This window comes from Ctenopharyngodon idella, chromosome 21, assembly GCF_019924925.1.
Source record: "Ctenopharyngodon idella isolate HZGC_01 chromosome 21, HZGC01, whole genome shotgun sequence".
NCBI lineage: Eukaryota > Metazoa > Chordata > Actinopteri > Cypriniformes > Xenocyprididae > Ctenopharyngodon > Ctenopharyngodon idella.
This window is the reverse complement of record NC_067240.1, coordinates 22,615,068-22,633,258: the sequence shown is the minus strand read 5'-3', so window position 1 is coordinate 22,633,258 and position 18,191 is coordinate 22,615,068. Positions and strand designations below refer to the sequence as shown.

The 18,191-nt window shown below is 37.3% G+C and overlaps 2 protein-coding genes and 1 non-coding gene across 9 annotated transcripts in view; 1 reads left to right on the top strand and 2 right to left on the bottom strand.

Moving 5' to 3' along the window:
• Positions 1-2,198: 2,198 nt before the first annotated feature.
• Positions 2,199-17,034, bottom strand: uimc1 (ubiquitin interaction motif containing 1). 6 transcript variants are annotated; one of them, XM_051877145.1, is made up of 19 exons: positions 16,905-17,034; positions 15,697-15,802; positions 15,006-15,081; positions 14,785-14,909; positions 13,989-14,243; positions 12,088-12,600; positions 11,477-11,543; positions 10,030-10,136; positions 7,939-8,316; positions 7,122-7,370; positions 6,769-6,830; positions 4,539-4,654; positions 4,388-4,452; positions 4,023-4,251; positions 3,116-3,176; positions 2,910-3,018; positions 2,729-2,777; positions 2,593-2,638; positions 2,199-2,508 (listed from the first exon to the last, which is right to left on the bottom strand). In XM_051877145.1, exons 2-19 carry the CDS (start codon positions 15,799-15,801, stop codon positions 2,340-2,342), a joined length of 2,781 nt encoding a protein of 926 aa, XP_051733105.1. In that variant the 5' UTR covers position 15,802; positions 16,905-17,034; the 3' UTR covers positions 2,199-2,339. The 6 variants fall into 6 exon arrangements, with proteins under 6 accessions (XP_051733105.1, XP_051733104.1, XP_051733107.1 ...); XM_051877144.1 differs by lacking the exon at positions 16,905-17,034 and having other exon boundaries at positions 15,697-16,030; XM_051877147.1 differs by lacking the exon at positions 16,905-17,034 and having other exon boundaries at positions 10,030-10,067; positions 15,697-16,030.
• LOC127504406 (small Cajal body-specific RNA 14) lies at positions 11,120-11,249 on the bottom strand. The gene has a single exon (XR_007927374.1). It is a non-coding gene; the product is annotated as a small Cajal body-specific RNA 14 (non-coding RNA).
• The window catches only part of znf346 (zinc finger protein 346), a 14,841-nt gene continuing 13,581 nt past the window's right edge, over positions 16,932-18,191 (top strand). The window contains exons 1-2 of one of the 2 annotated variants that reach the window (XM_051877150.1): positions 16,932-17,159; positions 17,529-17,632. In XM_051877150.1, the coding sequence (XP_051733110.1) occupies positions 17,039-17,159; positions 17,529-17,632 (225 nt within the window). In that variant the 5' untranslated portion in view covers positions 16,932-17,038. The remainder of the gene's footprint in view (positions 17,160-17,528; positions 17,633-18,191) is intronic. The other variant, XM_051877151.1, reaches the window with a different exon arrangement.

The window sequence follows — 18,191 nt, the reverse complement described above, 5'->3', positions numbered from 1 at the left end:
AAAGTATATTATTGTAATAATATTTTACAATATTGCCATTTTTACTGTTTTTTGTTTTACTGCGTTTGACCAAAAGAGTGCGACTTCTTTCAAAAACATGAAGAAAAAAAAAAAAATCTGACCAATCCCAAACTTTTAAATGGTAGACAGTGTGAGTAAATGTATATGGAATGTCTGCTCAGAGCAGATGTTGCTCCACTCTTGGGTACAAAAACAGCACAGAATGTGAATCATGAATTTCAAGTCAAATGAGGAAAGTATTCAATAATCAAGTTGCTCTCTGGATGGCCTTTCTTCCTCCAGCCCTTGGAGAGGAAAACCCTTCACTGTGCACGAAGTGAATATAAAGGGAATTACAACGAAGAGCCGTTTCATATAAATTCCACAAGATGGCGCTGCCATCACACAAATTAAATTACATTACACAATGCACAAATCAGACACTGCTTATCCCAAACCTCTGATCCTTAAACTTACTGATCTCGTGTGTGTGTGTGTGTGTGTGTCCTACTAAAAAGAAACCAGAATGGCATATTAATGTTGCATTACTTCCTTCCATGTGGCTGAAATATTTCTAGTCAACCTGTAGTTCATCTGGTCGGAGACTGACTAGACTAGATCTAGTTTAGAGAAAGGCAACTAGGGCTGCAATTTTTTTTTCCCGATTAATCGGATAATTAATCCTAATTTTATTATTTTTATTTTATTGATAAAAACACACTATTGCACATCCTGCCCAATGTACTTGAAACAAATGTGCCAATTGAATGCTATGAAAACATACCATGCTTAATTGATTAGACTACCAGTCATAATAAAAAGAGAACAAAAATATTTTAGGAATCTATCTTATTTAAAACTATCTTGTTTAAAACTAAAAATGTTATTGCAATTTATTAGGCAAATAACAAACTTAAACAACTAAAGTCGTTATTAACACATAATATCCAAAAAATAATAAGTCTCTGCTATTGACTCTAATTAGGCATCTGAAAAAACTATAAAGTACTTTACTTTTTTTCTGCCTTTCTTGTAAAACAGTAAATAATCTGGATGACAGCAATAATTATATTGTAGCATTAGAAATACTGCTGTGACTAAAGAGCTTACACATACTGGTGGATTAACCCTTACAGAAACATGAAAAAATGATTTTAGTAATAACCAATACTGATAGTTTAGGACAGCTGTGGACACAATCACCTCTTACTGTCATTTCTTTATCCTGTAAATAAGAAACATCTTACATTTATATTCAATTACATGTTGTTATCTCTTTACAGTTACTACTCTCATAAAATACTTGAATGACATGTTGACTTTTAAATCTAAATTTAACTTTAAAAAACAGATATTTCAGCAAAATTAATATATTTGCGCTGAATAATAATCATCTCCCTCTTTACTGCGCCGGCGCTCATTCAGTAAAGTCTGAAGTTTAACGTAGACGGTCAGGATGAGCATTTATGCAAAATGGAAATGCTCGCATGAATTTGTAACATTTACAGATAAGGATATAGCCATAGAAAGAATGTTTTGTGCTGAGGACGCACGTCACATGCATCTGTAAAGGGCAAGCCATTACTGCATTAGCTTGAAGCTTAAAATAAAGAATTCTCATGTTTTGGGCAGCTTGAATCACATACCTTTCCTGCAGCAGCTCACTCTATTTCCTCGACTATTTTTAGATGCATTTTTGTCCATAGAAACGCGTTATTCAGTGCTGTATTTGACGCGACTGGCAGAAGTTTTCTGTGCATGGTGGGCAGACCTGACTAAACGATAATGAGAATCGTTGTCGATGATTTTCATTATCGATTATTATGGATTTTATCGAATAGTTGTTGCAGCCCTAAAGGCAACATTTCTGTAACCCCTTAATTTTCCCAGCAGTTTAGAAGGGACATTCAGAAAACTATGGTAAATATTGCAAGCTTCTCAATAAAAATGTACAGAAAACTTGCTGTAAAAGTGCGCTCACATCAGTGATTTCGGACACAAAAGGTCCATTGCCAATAGTATATCGATGAAGCACAAGCTCACACGGAAGTCAGTTTCAAACCAAGCAACTTACTTTTAGTCAATGCAGCGAATTCGTATGGCCAACTAGGGAACATTTTCGCCCTCATGTTAAACTCCAATCGCGCAGATTCCTATTGAATTTCGCAGATCAAAACAGAGATTTAATACAAACTTCATGAGGTGCCAATATCATTTAATACACTTTTATAATACAACAAAGGCTTTAAATATATAATTTTTTTTATTTTATAAAAGGCCATACAAATGGAGAGGCATTGAAAATCACAGACACCAGTGTTAGTAAAAGCATGTTGACACTATCTTTTGAATTTTCTTTTTCTTGAGAGTCTTAGGCTGTTCTTAGAGGAGTCAATAAGGCAGTCAGTGTTTTCTGATCGAGGAGTGAAGGCGTTACTGGGACAGGAAGTCGTCGCTGAACAGTCTACACTTTCAGACATCCCAATCACTGCAGGATTGGCAAGACCACTGGGGAAGCATTTATGAAATGATTAGTGCTGATTTTTTGGCTTATGCACATACAATGTTTAGCAAACAATATTGAAATTGTACCAGTTGCTCTTTGTTGAAACATCAGATGGCCCAGGTTCATCACTGCCTGAAAATGAAGAATTAAATATAATAAAAAGTCTCATCTGTCAAGCTTTATCGCCATAAACACACCAGAAACGCGAGAAATATTACACACCAGTATGTCTTCGTTCTGTCCGTTCCAGAGCAGAAAGTAGGCCGTTTTCCTGCAAAAGCACTACAATAATGACACTTGACACAAACACAATGCAAATCCTCTCAGAGAAAGTTTAACATTTAAAAGTGACGTTAAACAAGTATTAGGAGTAAGCATACTAGTTTCACTATGTAACTGTCACCTCATTAGTTTTTGAGTCTTTCTTTTTGAAGCACAACTTGACATGATCTGGATACTCCTGGGGTGAAAACAACTCCTGACACAGGAAGCACTTCTCCATCTCTGCTGACCTGTGAAGAAAAACACCATTAAAATGTGTCGTGGTTTTAATAACACTACTATTGTAATTAACTCTCAACATGTTCATTGAATGTTTGATGTACCTACTTGCCAGATTGCTGAGATTCCTCTGTTAAATTTCCTCTGGTCCTCCTCCGTCGGGCAACAACTACAATAAAATAAAACATTTAATTTCACAAATTTCTTGACCTATCCCAGAAATATCTCATGGACAATGGACTCTATGCACACCAACTGCATATGTATTTCTGCTTAAAAAATCTCAGTGCTACATGAACTTTGTCACAACTGTTGATCACAAATAATTACATTATATATTATATACATTATTAACTTATCTATTATTAAACAAACATTTTAGCATATTACATTAAACCATGTTTTTATAAATTCCAGAAGCATAAAACGTGAAGGTGGATCAGATCAATATTGATTTGTCCTGTCCTGTAACACTTCCTCAAGATTTCATTTTGTGCTTAATTTTCTCAGATGTTAAATGCAGAAGGGATTGTGCATAGAGTCCATAAGCAGCGGTGGTGGCATCATATTTCGATCGGTCTTCTTTCCTACATCTATTTGCATACTTAATATTATATTCAGCATACATATACTTCACACATAATATTCAGCAATATTTCTGATTTGACTGTATTGACACTATAGGATGAGAACTGAACTGAGCTGGACGATGACATTCACCATTTTGTACAGAGCTGCTTTATAGCTGAATTAAGCTTATTCATAATTGTTGATCTTTACACAGTTATTGAACGGGACTAAATTAACACTGAACTGATTTCACCGGAATAATGACTTTACTGTCTTTTTAGAGCTGCTTTACAGCAGAATTGAACTCTTCTTTTGCATCATTGTCAAATCATTACTTTCCTGTTTATTCCTGCTTTTAAACAAACTGCACTGTATAAAGCGTTATAGAAATAAAGGTGACTGGACTTGACTTGAATAGTTACAGAAGAGCTAGTAGAGAGCTGACCTTGTGATTGTTCTTCCTGCTGGTCTGCTTCACCATCACAGAAAGCTGCGTGCACCTCGATCCTGCTGAGGGGGAAGAGTTTAGAGCACATGGGGCACTCCATCCTCTGACTGTGAGGAGGAGCTGCTTCTGTTGGATCGCACTCCTGCTCCATCATCTCCTCCACTGCCACAGACGCACCTCCTCCCTCCTCTACCTCCATCACCTCGCTGTCAGCGTGAGACTGGGGCTGTGAACGAGGGAAGCTCACTTAGAATTATAAAGGTTTTATTTGAATTCAGAGTCCTCTGGTTGTAAATAAAATGTTCCATTTCTTTTAGGATGCTGCCTAAGTGTTGGATCAGAGCTGTATAGTGCTACTGTACCTGTGCGGGACTGGCAGGACTGGTCATCATTAGCTCTGGTGTGCTGTTTTCAGTCATCTGAGTCTCTGTATTCACATTCAGCCAAATTATGTTTATACCACAGGAAATATTTTCATTATCTACTGAAGAGCTGGAAATTTCAGTCACATACCTGGACAAACTATATCATCCTCTTCACAACCCTCATGAGTCTGGGCCTCCTGTTCCTCCTGCTCAGCTGGACACTTTATTTGAGTTTCATCTGAAATATCCCATGGAGCATTTTTCCTGTCAATGAGATGCAATAGGACAGCTTTATAATAATGTCATGATGTTACTAGTCCTTTCTAGAGCTTCATCACCATCCACTTCATCACTTTGAGTGAATCTTTCAGTTCTAAGCCAACAATTCCTTAAAATATATAAGAAAAATAAAATGAGTACATCTGCAATAAAACAAATGTAATTAAAAAAAAAAAAAAAAAAAATCATATATATATAATATATATATATATATATATATATATATATATATATATATATATATATATATATATATATATATATATATATATATATATATATATATATATTATACCATGATACATTTTTAATAAAAAAAAAAAGACATTTATTATGTTACAAAAGATTTATATTTCAAATAAATGCTTTTCTTTTGAACTTTGTTCATCATTTTTTCTTTGATGAACAAAGTTCGAAAGAAAAGCATTTATTTGAAATGTAAATCTTCTGTAACATAAATGTCTTGTTTTTTTTAAACTTACTGACCTATATACAGTGCCTTGCAAAAGTATTCATACCCACCGGACTTTTCCACATTTTGACAGGTTACAACCACAAACAAAAATGTATTTTATTGGGATTTTATGTGATAGACCAACACAAAGTGCCACATAATTGTGAAGTGGAAGGAAAATGATAAATGGTGTCCAAATTTTTTTTACAAATAAATATCTGAAAAATGTGGAGTGCATTTGTATTCAGCCCCCTTTACTCTGACTAAAATCCAGTGGAACCAATTGCCTTCAGAAGTCACCTAATTAGTAAATAGAGTCCAACTGTGTGTAATTTAATCTCAGTATAAATACAGCTGTTTTGTGAAGCCCTCAGAGGTTTGTTAGAGAACATTAGTGAACAAACAGCATCATGAAGACAAAAGAACACACCAGACAGGTCAGGGATAAAGTTGTGGAGAAGTTTAAAGCAGGGTTAGGTTATAAATCAATATCCCAAGCATTGGACATCTTACGGAGCACTGTACAATCCATCATCCGAAAATGAAAAGATTATGGTACAACTGCAAACCTACCAAGACATGGCCGTCCACCTAAACTGACAGGCCGGGCAAGGAGAGCATTAATCAGAGAAGCAGCCAAGAGGCCCATGGTAACTCTGTAGGAGCTGCAGAGATCCACAGCTCAGGGGGGAGAATCAGTCCACAGGACAACTATTAGTCGTGCACTCCACAAATCTAGCTTTTATGGAAATGTGGCAAGAAGAAAGCCATTGTTGAAAGAAAGCCACAAGAAGTCCTGTTTGCAATTTGCGACAAGCCATGTGGGGGACAACAGCAAACATGTGGAAGAAGGTGCTCTGGTCAGATGAGACCAAAATTAAACTTTTTGGCCTAAATTCAAAACGGTATGTGTGGCGGAAACCTAACACAGCACATCACCCTGAATACACCATCCCCACTGTGAAACATGGTGGTGGCAGCATCATGTTGTGGGGATGCTTTTCTTCAGCAGGGACAGGGAAGCTGGAATACAGGGCAAACTTAGATGAAAACCTGTTGAGTCTGTAAAAGACTTGAGACTGGGGCGGATGTTCATCTTCCAGCAGGACAACGACCCTAAACATACAACCAGTGCTACAACAGAATGGTTTAGATCAAAGCATATTCATGTGCTAGAATGGCCCAGTCAAAGTCCAGACCTAAATCCAACTGAGAATCTGTGGCGAGACTTGCTGTTGAAATTGCTGTTCACAGACGCTCTCCATCCAATCTGACTGAGTTTGAGCTATTTTGCAAAGAAGAATGGGCAAAAATTTCACTCTCTAGATGTGCAAAGCTGATAGAGACATACCCCAAAAGACTTGCAGCTGTAATTGCAGCGAAAGGTGGTTATACAAAGTATTGACTCAGAGTGGCTGAATACAAATGCACGCCACACTAGTTCATATATTTATTTGTAAATACTTCTGGACACCATTTGTATATTATATATATATATATATATATATATATATATATATATATATTTTAATTTGATGCTGTGTTTCTCTGACACAAGTATGTCACCCAATTCTTTTAAAGGGTAGAATGAGTAACATAATTAACAGAAAAGCTACTTTGGTGGAAATCTAAACACCAGACCTACCTGAAAGATTTATTTGCAGCTGCAGTTGCAGGCTCTTCTTGGCTAGAGAACGGTGTTTTTTCCTGTTGAGAAAGCAAACAAGATATTAGCAACAGGCGCAGCAACATTCTCAACAACATTTTGTCTTTGTTACTGTCAATAACTGGAGTGTCATCTTGTGGTTGATGATGGAATTACACTTGAAAAAAAAAAAAAAAAAAAAACTATAAAGCTACTTGGAGCCATGGACCCAAGCAGAGAAATTCTGGTTCTGACAAAAAAATTATTTAATTTCACATGACACTGACAATCCCTAGATCTAAACAAATGCCCTGATATTGAGATTACAGTAATATCAAGACCAGTATACTTGCCACTTGCTCATCTTTTGTCTCTGGAGAAGACAAAACTACATATGTCTCAGTCTGTCCTCCCTCAGCTTCCTCCTGTGACCCCACCACAGACTCCTGCCCTGCTTTGTCCCTCTCTTCTTCTACCTCTATTCTGTTATTTTCCTTCTCTCCCTCTTCTTCATTCTCCTCCTCATCTTCCGACAGCTGAGGAGCTCTGTGGCGCTTCCATCTCCTCCCACCAAACTGCCTCTCTGATGAGCGAGGACACACCTAAAAACAAACAAATGTATCATTTGTAGGGGTGTTGAAATTAATTGTTTGTAAGATGCATTCTGCATCTATGCAGTAATAGACCATAATCGATTATTGCCTACTGACTATCTCTGACATCATTTGTTGCATATGCACTTTTCACTCTAGTGTAAAATGGTGGAGGGAGGCGAAACACAAAAGCGAGTAATAACAAACGCACCCACTATTTTAACATTTACAGCATGCAACCATGTGCGTGCGAGCATGTGTGTGCATTATTGTAATTTAAGTACACTACTTGAAAGTTTCATACGCTTTTAGTATTTACTAGTTCTAAAGGCTTCTGTCGTATGCCGTGTTCAGACTTAAGTTTTGTTTAATGTTTGCTACATTCAGGAAGTGTACTTTCTTGGAGCAGATAAAATAATTTATATATCTGGCTGCTTATATTCATTGACAAAAATGTAGCCATGTGCAATAATACTGAAAATTGAGGATGCTTTAGGAAAGCTCATTAGTTTCAGATTGTTCCTTTAACCATTTTAATGTGACGTTTCGACTGAATGAATGCACTGATGTCACTCACCGGCTGTCCCCAATCTGCTTTGCGCAGCAGCTCTCGCTGGGCCTCCTTCAGGCTCTTCTCGTACACCTCCATCTGACACATGATCACACGGGTGTACTCGTCCGGGTTTTGCCCCACAGGACAGAAAGGCACTCCCCAGTAGTAAGAGATTGTGCATTGTCCTTTTTCCACTGAAGTATGTTGAGGTTTACAGTCGGTGGGTTTGGATTCAGTAGCTTTGGATGCTCTTGAGTCCTCCTCCAGGACAGACCGAGACATCTGTGTGTCTTGTGTGGAAGGATCGAGGGTGATGGTAGTTGAAGAGATACAGGACTGGTTTGGAGAAAGCTCAGTCCTGATTGGCCGAAAAATCTTCTTGACTGGGCTCGGGGAAAGAACCTGCAAATGACAACATTTTCCAATTCTGGTTAAACCTTGATGTTTACATGTAGCTAGTGGAAAAAATGTATCTACATTAGGGCTGTCAATTTAACGCAATTAACGCACTTGCCCCACCCCAGACTTATGTAAGTCATCTTAAATTTCATAAAGTTGATTGATGACAAATAAGATGGAGGGCAACAACTCACTGTGTGATGGAGCCTATAAAATGTAGTTAGAATGTCCCTAAAATTCAAGATATGGGGCAAAAATATTTGAGTTTTTGTCTCATAATTTACATCATGAAAAAGTTAAGCTATATCACAAGTTCTGTTTTTCTGTCCAGAATAGCATGAGTGCAAATGCTGATTTTATAGAACAGTTCAATAAATAAGAAGTTAATATTGTGTTATTTTAGACAGAATATTGTCTGCTCAATAAATAATTTGCTCAATTTTGCCAATGAAAATATAAAGCAAAAGTAGAACTGTTCGTCTCCGAGCAACACACAGCAGCATTTCATTTCTGGCGAACCAGTGACTCAATGTACCATTCATAAAGAGAAACATTTACTTCACTCCTGAATGGATCAGCCGTTTCAACGAATCGAATGAATGAATGACTCAATGACTTAATCATTAAGACATTTACTGCAACCTACTGGCAATTTTAGTTTCTTATTTAGAGTATAATTTGATTTAAAAAATGAATATTTCCATATTAATAAAAAAAAATATTTGAAGGTAAAGTTCACCCAAAAATATTTCTGAAGCTACTTTTTGTCATGTCTATTTGATGCTTTACACAATAATGACTTTAAATTATCTTTTGGGGGTAATTTGATTAAAGTCCCCCTGCGGTGAAAATCAAGTTTTTAATGTTGTTCATATGTCTATCTGGTGTTTTTAATATGCTTTAAGACAAACCATGTGCAAATTCATAAGTCAACACCATTGCTGAGTATTTTCTTTTTAAAACTGCAGTACACCAAAGACAGTCTCAAAGTCTCTGGTGTTTCTGACATCACAAACTACCTTGTAACCAATCACGTCAACGTGCCGGCAGGCTTTAGCATATCATTAACTGACCGTGCAAGAGTCTCAAAAGAAGGTATATTTTTATATCCCGGTATATTTTTCTGTTGCTAATTAACATATTCATAGATCCGTGTATATTACATGAGGCAAGGGTGTAGAGTTACATGCAAGCTATTTTAAGGCATTACAATTTTTTTTCCCACAGGAAAAAACGTTTAAATATGTAATTTTGGTGATCAAAGACGAGTTTTAAGGGATAAAATGATTGACTACAGGGGGACTTTAATTAATTAAATTAACAATTTTAATAACTTGACAGCCCTAATCTACATGTAATCAACATATTCCAAATAACCTAAGACATGCACATACTTTTTGTAATTAATATCACCCAGAATTATCTTTTTTGGACATGCACTGACACAACTGAATATTCATTATGGTGGATATTTTGACCCAAAATTCTAAATACAGGCATATACCAGATTTGAATTTCTAGAAACTGGAACATTAGCTGTATCTGGTTATGGCAATATTGTGCTTACATGAGGCTTACATAACCGGAATACATCCAAATACTGATATTCTTGTGCATGTTATTGTCTAATGCCCCTCTGTTCGAGTGACAGGCTATGAACATGCAGTTGTTTTTAATATACAAACTGTTAACTGTAAAGTACGGTATCCCGCCTACCTCTTCACTGCCATCATCTTCATCATCATCATCATCATCTGTTAAATGCAAGACCATGTGACTAGTAAATTCATTCCAAGACTGAGTGTTTGGAGCACTTTCTGCAGCTTAAAACATGACGAAATGATTAGGGTTAACCCAAGTGTTCAGAATCACAGATAATGGCCCTGTTTCCACCTGGTATTAAGATGCGTTTTGGTTGATCGGATCACAAGTGATCCACCTGATATTTTAATCCATCTCTTTTGTCTACTTTCAACCACTTATGTCCTGATTTCTTTGAGGGGAAGGTCTATGGGCGGGTAAATTTATGGGTTTGTTCAGATGTTTAAATCTAATGGACAAAATAAGCTCACGCAATTTACATATGAACACGTCCAGAGACGACGGGAAAATCATACAGAGAGGAGCAGCTTTCGTTTCTGCTCTGATAGCTGCAAGATCATGCCGAACGCTGTGAAATGGTGAGAATGGTGAGAGAACACTGTGCTTAGTATGTTTTTTGTCTTCAAACCAAACTTGGGTCTTCAGCTGACAAAGTTTAAATCCCGTCTTGCTAGCCGCTCTTCCCATATTGTTTATGCATTAGGTCAGTAGGCGGTCTTTAGTGGCTTTTTGAACACATTCACCAACATGACAACTGACACCAACAGGTCAAATGTGTTTGACTACCTTTGGAAGTGGTTGAAATTGGACAAGCTCAAAGTGTTTTAAACCCCATTTAGACCTGTATTTAGCAGCGTCCACTTGCGATCCGATCGACCAAAACGCATCTTAATACCAGGTGGAAACAGGGCCAATACACTACCATTCAAAAGATTGGGGTCGGTAAGATTTTTGTTTTTGAAAGAAGTCTCTTGTCAGATTTCTTATACATGTTTTTGTAGGATTCGTTGATAAATTTAAAAGAACAGCATTTATTTGAAATAGAAAACTTTTGGAACATTATAAATGTCTTTACTGTAATTCTCTATAAAAGTCCTTGCTGTATAAATGTATTAACAGTAATGTATGTCAATAGGAGATTTTCAAACATTTTTATATTACGTTTTATTAAAAAGACTGAATAATTGGCCTGGCTGATTTAACATTTGTATGGAACCATCGCACAGAGAACCCAATAACTTGACAGGCCCTGTCGGCAGGAACCAAACTCACTCTGTGTGGTGACGAATACTACAAAACACTGCTCAGTCTTGCAGCAACAGTGGGTCAACCACACATGCAACTAGAAGTATAAAGTAAATGCTTTTCTATTGCCAGAACTCAAAATCAAACTGCCTTAATTGTATACTAAACACTACGCATTTCATTTGACATGACTATATGCCCCCAAATTACAGTTGAAAACTCTAAACTCTTGATTCTAGGCCATATGGCTTAGAGTAAATAGTGCAAACAGCCAGCATGGCCACAGTAGAGAGGAGGAGTGCAAGAAATGGCATACCAGTGTCAGATTTTACATTCTCACCCTGAGGGGTTTGATCCTCCACTTGCTTTTGGTCAGGAGTTTTCTGTTAAAATGATAACACAATAGAGTTAGAACACAAATAGAGATGACAGATAGAGTCAGGGATGTTCAATCTCATCTCTGGAGATCTAGGGCGAATCCCAAATCACGTTTTATATATCCTATACAGAAGAGTATGGGCAACATAGTATGTCAAAGATTTATAGATACTATACTAGCTCTCCAAGAACAGAATTGTGTTTTTCTTTGAAATAAAATGATTAGAAAGCTTATTACAGAGGATTAAGGCCTGTTCACACCATGAATGATAACTATATTAGCCTAAATTCAATCTGTTCATCATATAAATGCTGTCTCTTCAGAAAATTTGGACTAAGCCGCTCAATTCATATGGATTAGTTTTATGATCTCTTTACGAACTTTTTGAAGCGTCAAAGTGGTAGTTGCGTAGACTGTCAATGGAGGGACAGAAAGCGCTCAGATTTCATCAAAAAGATCTTCATTTGTGTTCCGAAGATGAACGTGAGGATGAGAATTTTCATTTTTGGGTGAAAAAAAATTTGTGAAATCATTTTTGTCCTACTTACACTTGTTTCAGTGACGTCTTCATTGTTTTTTACAGGCACACATTTGGGGCTTGATATCTGGGATCTTTTAGAAGGTGAAAGGCACGTATCTGGATCTGTGCTCAAACCTTGGCTTAGCTGTGTTGGTAAATGAGTATCTTCAGCAGGTATTTGAGTATCGTCTTCATTCCCTTTAGCATTTTGATGGTCATCTTTGTCCTCTAGCAAATTGCTTGATCGTTTGAAGTCACCCTGAGTGAAGACCGGCCATTTGGAAAAGGGCGAATCCTGCTGGGGGGACCGAAATCTGTCAGGGCAAGTGGAAATGACAGTGCTGTCCTGTGTGTGAAAGTTTATTGAGCCTGCGCTCGCCGGGATGAGTTCCTGACTCAGTTTCTCCACACATACTACAGGCTGGCGATCGAAGCTGCCATGCCTGGAGAAGACAGGGGATGTCTGGGACTCTGAGAGAGATTTGAAGAGCTCGTCCTCCGGAGTGTCACTGATGACTGTCTGTTTATCTGAGGTCTTGTCCTGGGAATATGCATCAACATGTGGGAAACAAAAGGGAAGGTTAATACTTTTACATGAAATAATAGTAAAAAAAACAACTATATATTTTCAAATGGAAGAGTTTGTTGAAGCTTTAGACCTTTTTTGTTGTGTATCGTATATAAGGGTTGGTAGGACTATGCTCACCAAGGGTGCATTTATTTGATTAAAATACAGTAAATACTAGGGCTTTTCACACTGCGCTTAACCCCGGGTTATCGGCGTTCTAAAACGCTGCTTTTAACCCTGGGTAAATAAACGTTTCATACTTGTAATTTAGAAGTGGCGCTAGCACCGCTTTTTAACCAGGGTTATGAAATCCTGCTTCGGAGCAGGGTTAGCATCGCATTTGTGGTGTTAACCCCACATTGCGTTGCCAAACATGTAAAGTGTGAAACGATGCAGTGTTAAGAATGTTACAGCTAGACGCTTAGCAACAGACAACTAAACGCGTACTCATATTTGCCTGCTTTGGACAGCCAAGGAAAGCCGGAAACACTGTGCATTGTATATAAACACTAAATTCAGCGTTTGAGAAGAAAAATGTCAAATGCTGACAGACAACGTGACAATTTGAGTGAAGAAGAGACCGTTTCATTCTTACCTTTATAGTCTGAAATGTCCATTCAGTATAAACTCCATAGTACAATCGGCAATACGAGGATGTGCAATGCAAGAGCTCAAACAGGCCACGTGCTGCGTTTAAATAAGAATGCTAACCCAGGGTTTAGGAATGTACAATGTGAAATGTTAGCTTAAGAACACCCAATAATTATTGTTAACCCCGGGTAAATTATGAGCAGTGTGAAACGTGAAGCAAGATTACCCAGGATTCCGTTTACCCGGGTTTAGAATGACCCAGGGTTAACTATTTCAAGTGGGAAAAGCCCTAGTCTCACATGAACATGTGGGAATTAACCTATTAAAAGTAGGTTAATACTTTTATAATTAACCCTGTAAAGAGTTGTACAAATAAACAATCTCCAATAGCCTCATGTATCATATTTCATGATTTTTCTAAAAATGTTGTATGGACAATCAAGTAAATCCAGTAAATGTTCATCTTGAAATATTACTAACAATATAAAACTTATTCTTACACTTATTTTATAAAAAAAAAAAAAAAAAAAAGTGTGTACCATGACCTAAAGGGGGACGTATTTAGAATTATCCTAAAAGGCCTTTTACTTGCTAAAAAGTATAAACTATCAATGATAGTAGATTGCATACATTTCAGCAAAGTTTAATCATTTTGACAATTTAGAGGCCCTGGAAATTTGTGTATCAAATATGATACAGTAGGCTTTATAGGGTTAAGAAGAAAAAAAGTATTTAATAATATAATGTGAAGCCATTTACTAACAACTAACCTGAGTGGTAGCAGGAGTCCTGGAGACCTGAGCTGAACTCTTTGATGAAAGATGTGAGGAGGCCATCGGTGACAGATCAGGCATTTCTGGCAGCGGACTAGTCGTTTCCCTCTCATTCTTGCGGTTTGTCTGATCCTGGCTGGGGTAAGACAGCTTTCGTCTCAAGTGTGATATCGCATTTGCTACATTCTGCTGTGGTTGATCTGAAGAGCTGGCTGCTTCATCCTGACCCTCTGATGCTTTAACAGTGCTCTCCTACAGAAACACATGCAGCATTTTTGATTAATCCCATTCTGCTCTTTGATTGGTTAAACTTATGAGAGACTTGTGAGATTTAAGGCTGGAATACACTACATGACATTTGCAAAGATTTTCCCCCCGATTTGCAGTCTGGACGAGGTGATGCTAGTTGCCCAAAGTCAGAGCTAGTCTGCAGATTTTGGTCAGTCAGAGATGACAGATTTCACAGAAAATCGCCTAGTGTATGATGAGCACAGACTCTTTAGCTTCAGACTTTGATTCTTTCCAGTTGGAGGAGAACAAACATATTTGATATTTTGAATCGATTTTAGAACAGATATTGCTTTCATGTGTCATGCAACGAGGTGCATGTTTGTTGTTTTTGGAACCACTTGAAAGTCCGGTAGTGTGTGATCCTCAGTCGTTTAGTGCATGATGCCAGTTTTTCTCTGTAACCATTTCGAAAGTCAGCAAGTGTATGATGTCTTGTTTTTCAAAATCTGTTCCCATTTTAAAAGTCGTGAAGTGTATTCCGGCCTTTACAAGAATAAGTTACATTAAGACTTTCCGCTATGGCTTTCTGTATGTCTTTGTCTTCCAGCCGTCGTCTCTGTGCAACACTGTTTGCTTCCTGAGCGCTCAGTTTTAGGGCCAGGTCCAGCATCTCATCTTCTGTCAGCTCTGAAATTTCAGAGAATTGAGGCATCAGAATGAGATGTACATCTAAGATTTCATGGCACAATTTATGATTTGTTAGGAAATTCTGAGTTTCGGTACCTTGTAGCTGCGACTTGTTCTCCCTTCGTCTCCACCGGGCTGTCCGAGAGGACCGTTTAATGGGAGAATCTTCCTCCTAAGGATAAAAAGTCAAATCTAAAGTGAGTTTATTGTCATTTCTTTCCTTCTATTTAAAATTAACCACTGTTATTTACTATAAAAATGTCATAGTTATTAAAGTCTGCATGAAACAGAAGTTGCAATAGTCTTTTCTTCCCTATTGCGGCTTCTGGAACAAGAAATGTAGATTTTGTCCATGGGGAATTGATTAGATAGTTGTGGTTTGCTACAGTGGATTTCATGTGCGTGACAGGTTGTCCCACCTTCGTGCCAGTAAACACATCATCAGACAAAAGAAGATTTGTTGCGAGAGTGAGGGAAGTTATTTTGATTAAAGTTTACAAGGGAGCATGATTATTATTGTAATTTTAATGTTGTGCATTGAATGTAGAATGTTTGGAATACCTGTCTAATTAATTTTACAGTTCCATTTGGTGACGTTACTAGCACAGAAATTAGCACAACACAGCCAATAATAAATATGTGGTACTAGCTATGAAATTTTGCAGAAACAATTGTTACCATGGTAATTCTTAAAGAGAAGTTGTTTTTCCCACTTAGCCAACTCTCAAACCTTAAAACGAACTCAAACACACGCACACTAGGTGGTTGTCTACTGCATACACAGTACCTCTTGTTCAGAATCAGAAATGACCAGGGTCTCCTCATTGTGATCCACTTTGCTGACTTTCGCTCTTCTTCCGCTTTCATCCGGTGTGCGCTTCCGGCGTGGCATTCTGCGACCTCGATAACATTAATTTTCCTTCTCTGTACACACCTAGACACACACTCTGAAATACTACCTCAGCTAACTGGTCAGAAACTTCTACTGAACACGTTCAATGTGCATATTCGGTAATACAATGTTAGTTCGCCCAGTCAAGAGCTCGAAAAACAAGGATTTCGATTGCAGGATATTTTCACAAGCGGTTGTCAGGTCACGTGATAAAACAGACAAGGAAAGACGTTACGTCAGAGCCGACAGCGCGCGCGCGCTGGCAAAATCTGAAGTTCGAATCATTTCCGTGAATCGGTTTGTTTCAAAGAACCGATTCAATGATTCGTTTTCGTCATTACGCCGCCGCATAAAGCCGAATTTTAAATTTACTAAAAAAATTAATTAGGTTCTCAAGCCATTTAACAACGCAAATGCAATAATAAATACATAAAAAAATAATTACATTAAAGGACATCACAAACATAAATTAATTTAACAGAGGCAAGGTTATATTTGAACATTTTATAGACTCAAAATTACTCTCAATGGCTGTTTGCAAATGAACCAAGTAGGGTTTCAAGTCACTCCACTTACTTTAATAAATATACAATTTTTCCTAATAACAAAAAGAGATCCATAATATACATGTTCATTTGAGTACTTTAAGTAAAACTGTTAATAGATTGCTAGCGTGGTATATTAATGTTCCAACGTCCAAATAAATCGCATTAATTATTTTATAGGCACATACTGCTGTTTATTATATTTTTAAAATGAATTTATAATATTGTTTACATTAACATCACGTAATTTCTAAAGTAAATATATCCTATCATTTCCACCTGCAACAAAATTGTGATTCAATTAGGGCGAGAATTGGACCGATTCAGACCACATCTTGAATTCACTAAAAGATTGGACTCCATAAAACAATTCATTCACAAACCAGCACAAGATTTGAAGTGATAATTACATAGGCTATTTGTGTCAAATCGATGGTATTAAGATTCGCCGTAACTTAAAAGGATGCCAATTTTACTTGCCAAGTTAGAAAGTAACGATTCCTTCAGCAGATAAACCAAAACACTTCAACTGCAATTATAGCAACACGTTATGTTTACCTCGTCTAGATTCTCTTAAAGATCCTTGTCGTCTGCAATGCTTAGCGCATATAAATAATTTTATGAAGCATGTAGGATAAATGGTGCACATATTTGTTTTTAAATAGAATAAAAATGGGTTACAGCATATCGGTATGAAGAGACTTGTGCAGCGCATGTGTCGTCTGCGCATGTGCGACCCGCCTCCTGCAACCATCATGGCGCAGCAAGAGTCGAATGGAGATTTTCCATATTTACCTTCAGGGGCGGCCGAGGGTAAGAGATCGGCGACACTCATTCAGAATAAATTGTGTTACTTTCGATGCATTATTTATTAGTAAAACATGACATTTATTCCGAGAATGTACATGTGTCTGAGAGTGGGGAGAAGTGTAAAGCATGATAGCCTAGCTCAAGCTCCCCAGTGCTCTCAGGACTGCTGCTTTAATGTCTAGGCAGAACAGTGTATACAAGGTCGATGTAAGACATAGTCTGATACTTTCAATTAAATGCAAAGAAAGTCTATTTTAGGTTTGATTTGAGCTTTGCATACTTTGAATTGAAGCTGTTTTGTATGTTTCTTTTGTATAACAATAAAAAATGTCCCTTTGTATTAACTGTTTCTGATGCTGCCCTGTCTTTCAGTGAACCGAATGATAAAGGAGAACAGTGACTTGTTCTCTGATTCTCAGTGTAAAGTGTGTAGCGCTGTCTTAATCTCAGAATCCCAGAAACTTGCACATTACCAGGTAAGATTTCACATTCACATAGACACAGTTTATATGATCGCACCACGTCCTTTGTTCCTCAGCCAGTACGGTTTTGAGGACTAAATATTGATTGCAAGTATTTCAGGCTGTGTTCACAATGACATACTAGCATACTACTCATACTATTTCTGCAGCATGCATACTTTATATTTTTTGTATGCACATAATACCCAGATGACTTACTGAATTTAACTAACTCTGCAGTATGCAACAGAGCACACTGTGCCGAGTACTATCATAAACAGTATATAGTAGATACAGGCTTCTTGAGTTAGATTTAAAGAGAGAAAATTGTATGCCCAACATGGTGGTTCTAATAAAGATATTAGTATCTCTGCCTTACACATTAGAGAGTGTAAAACAATGTATGATACCATTCATGATGGAATGAATTGATGATTTAAAAATGTGTTATTGAAATGTTCAGTTAAATTAAATATTTCCCCAAGATGGCCGCCGAGTCTGCTGGCTTTCCTTAAAAGGGACTTTTGTGTACAAAGGGCCTGTCCCAATATCCACACTTGTGGGCTCGGCCACT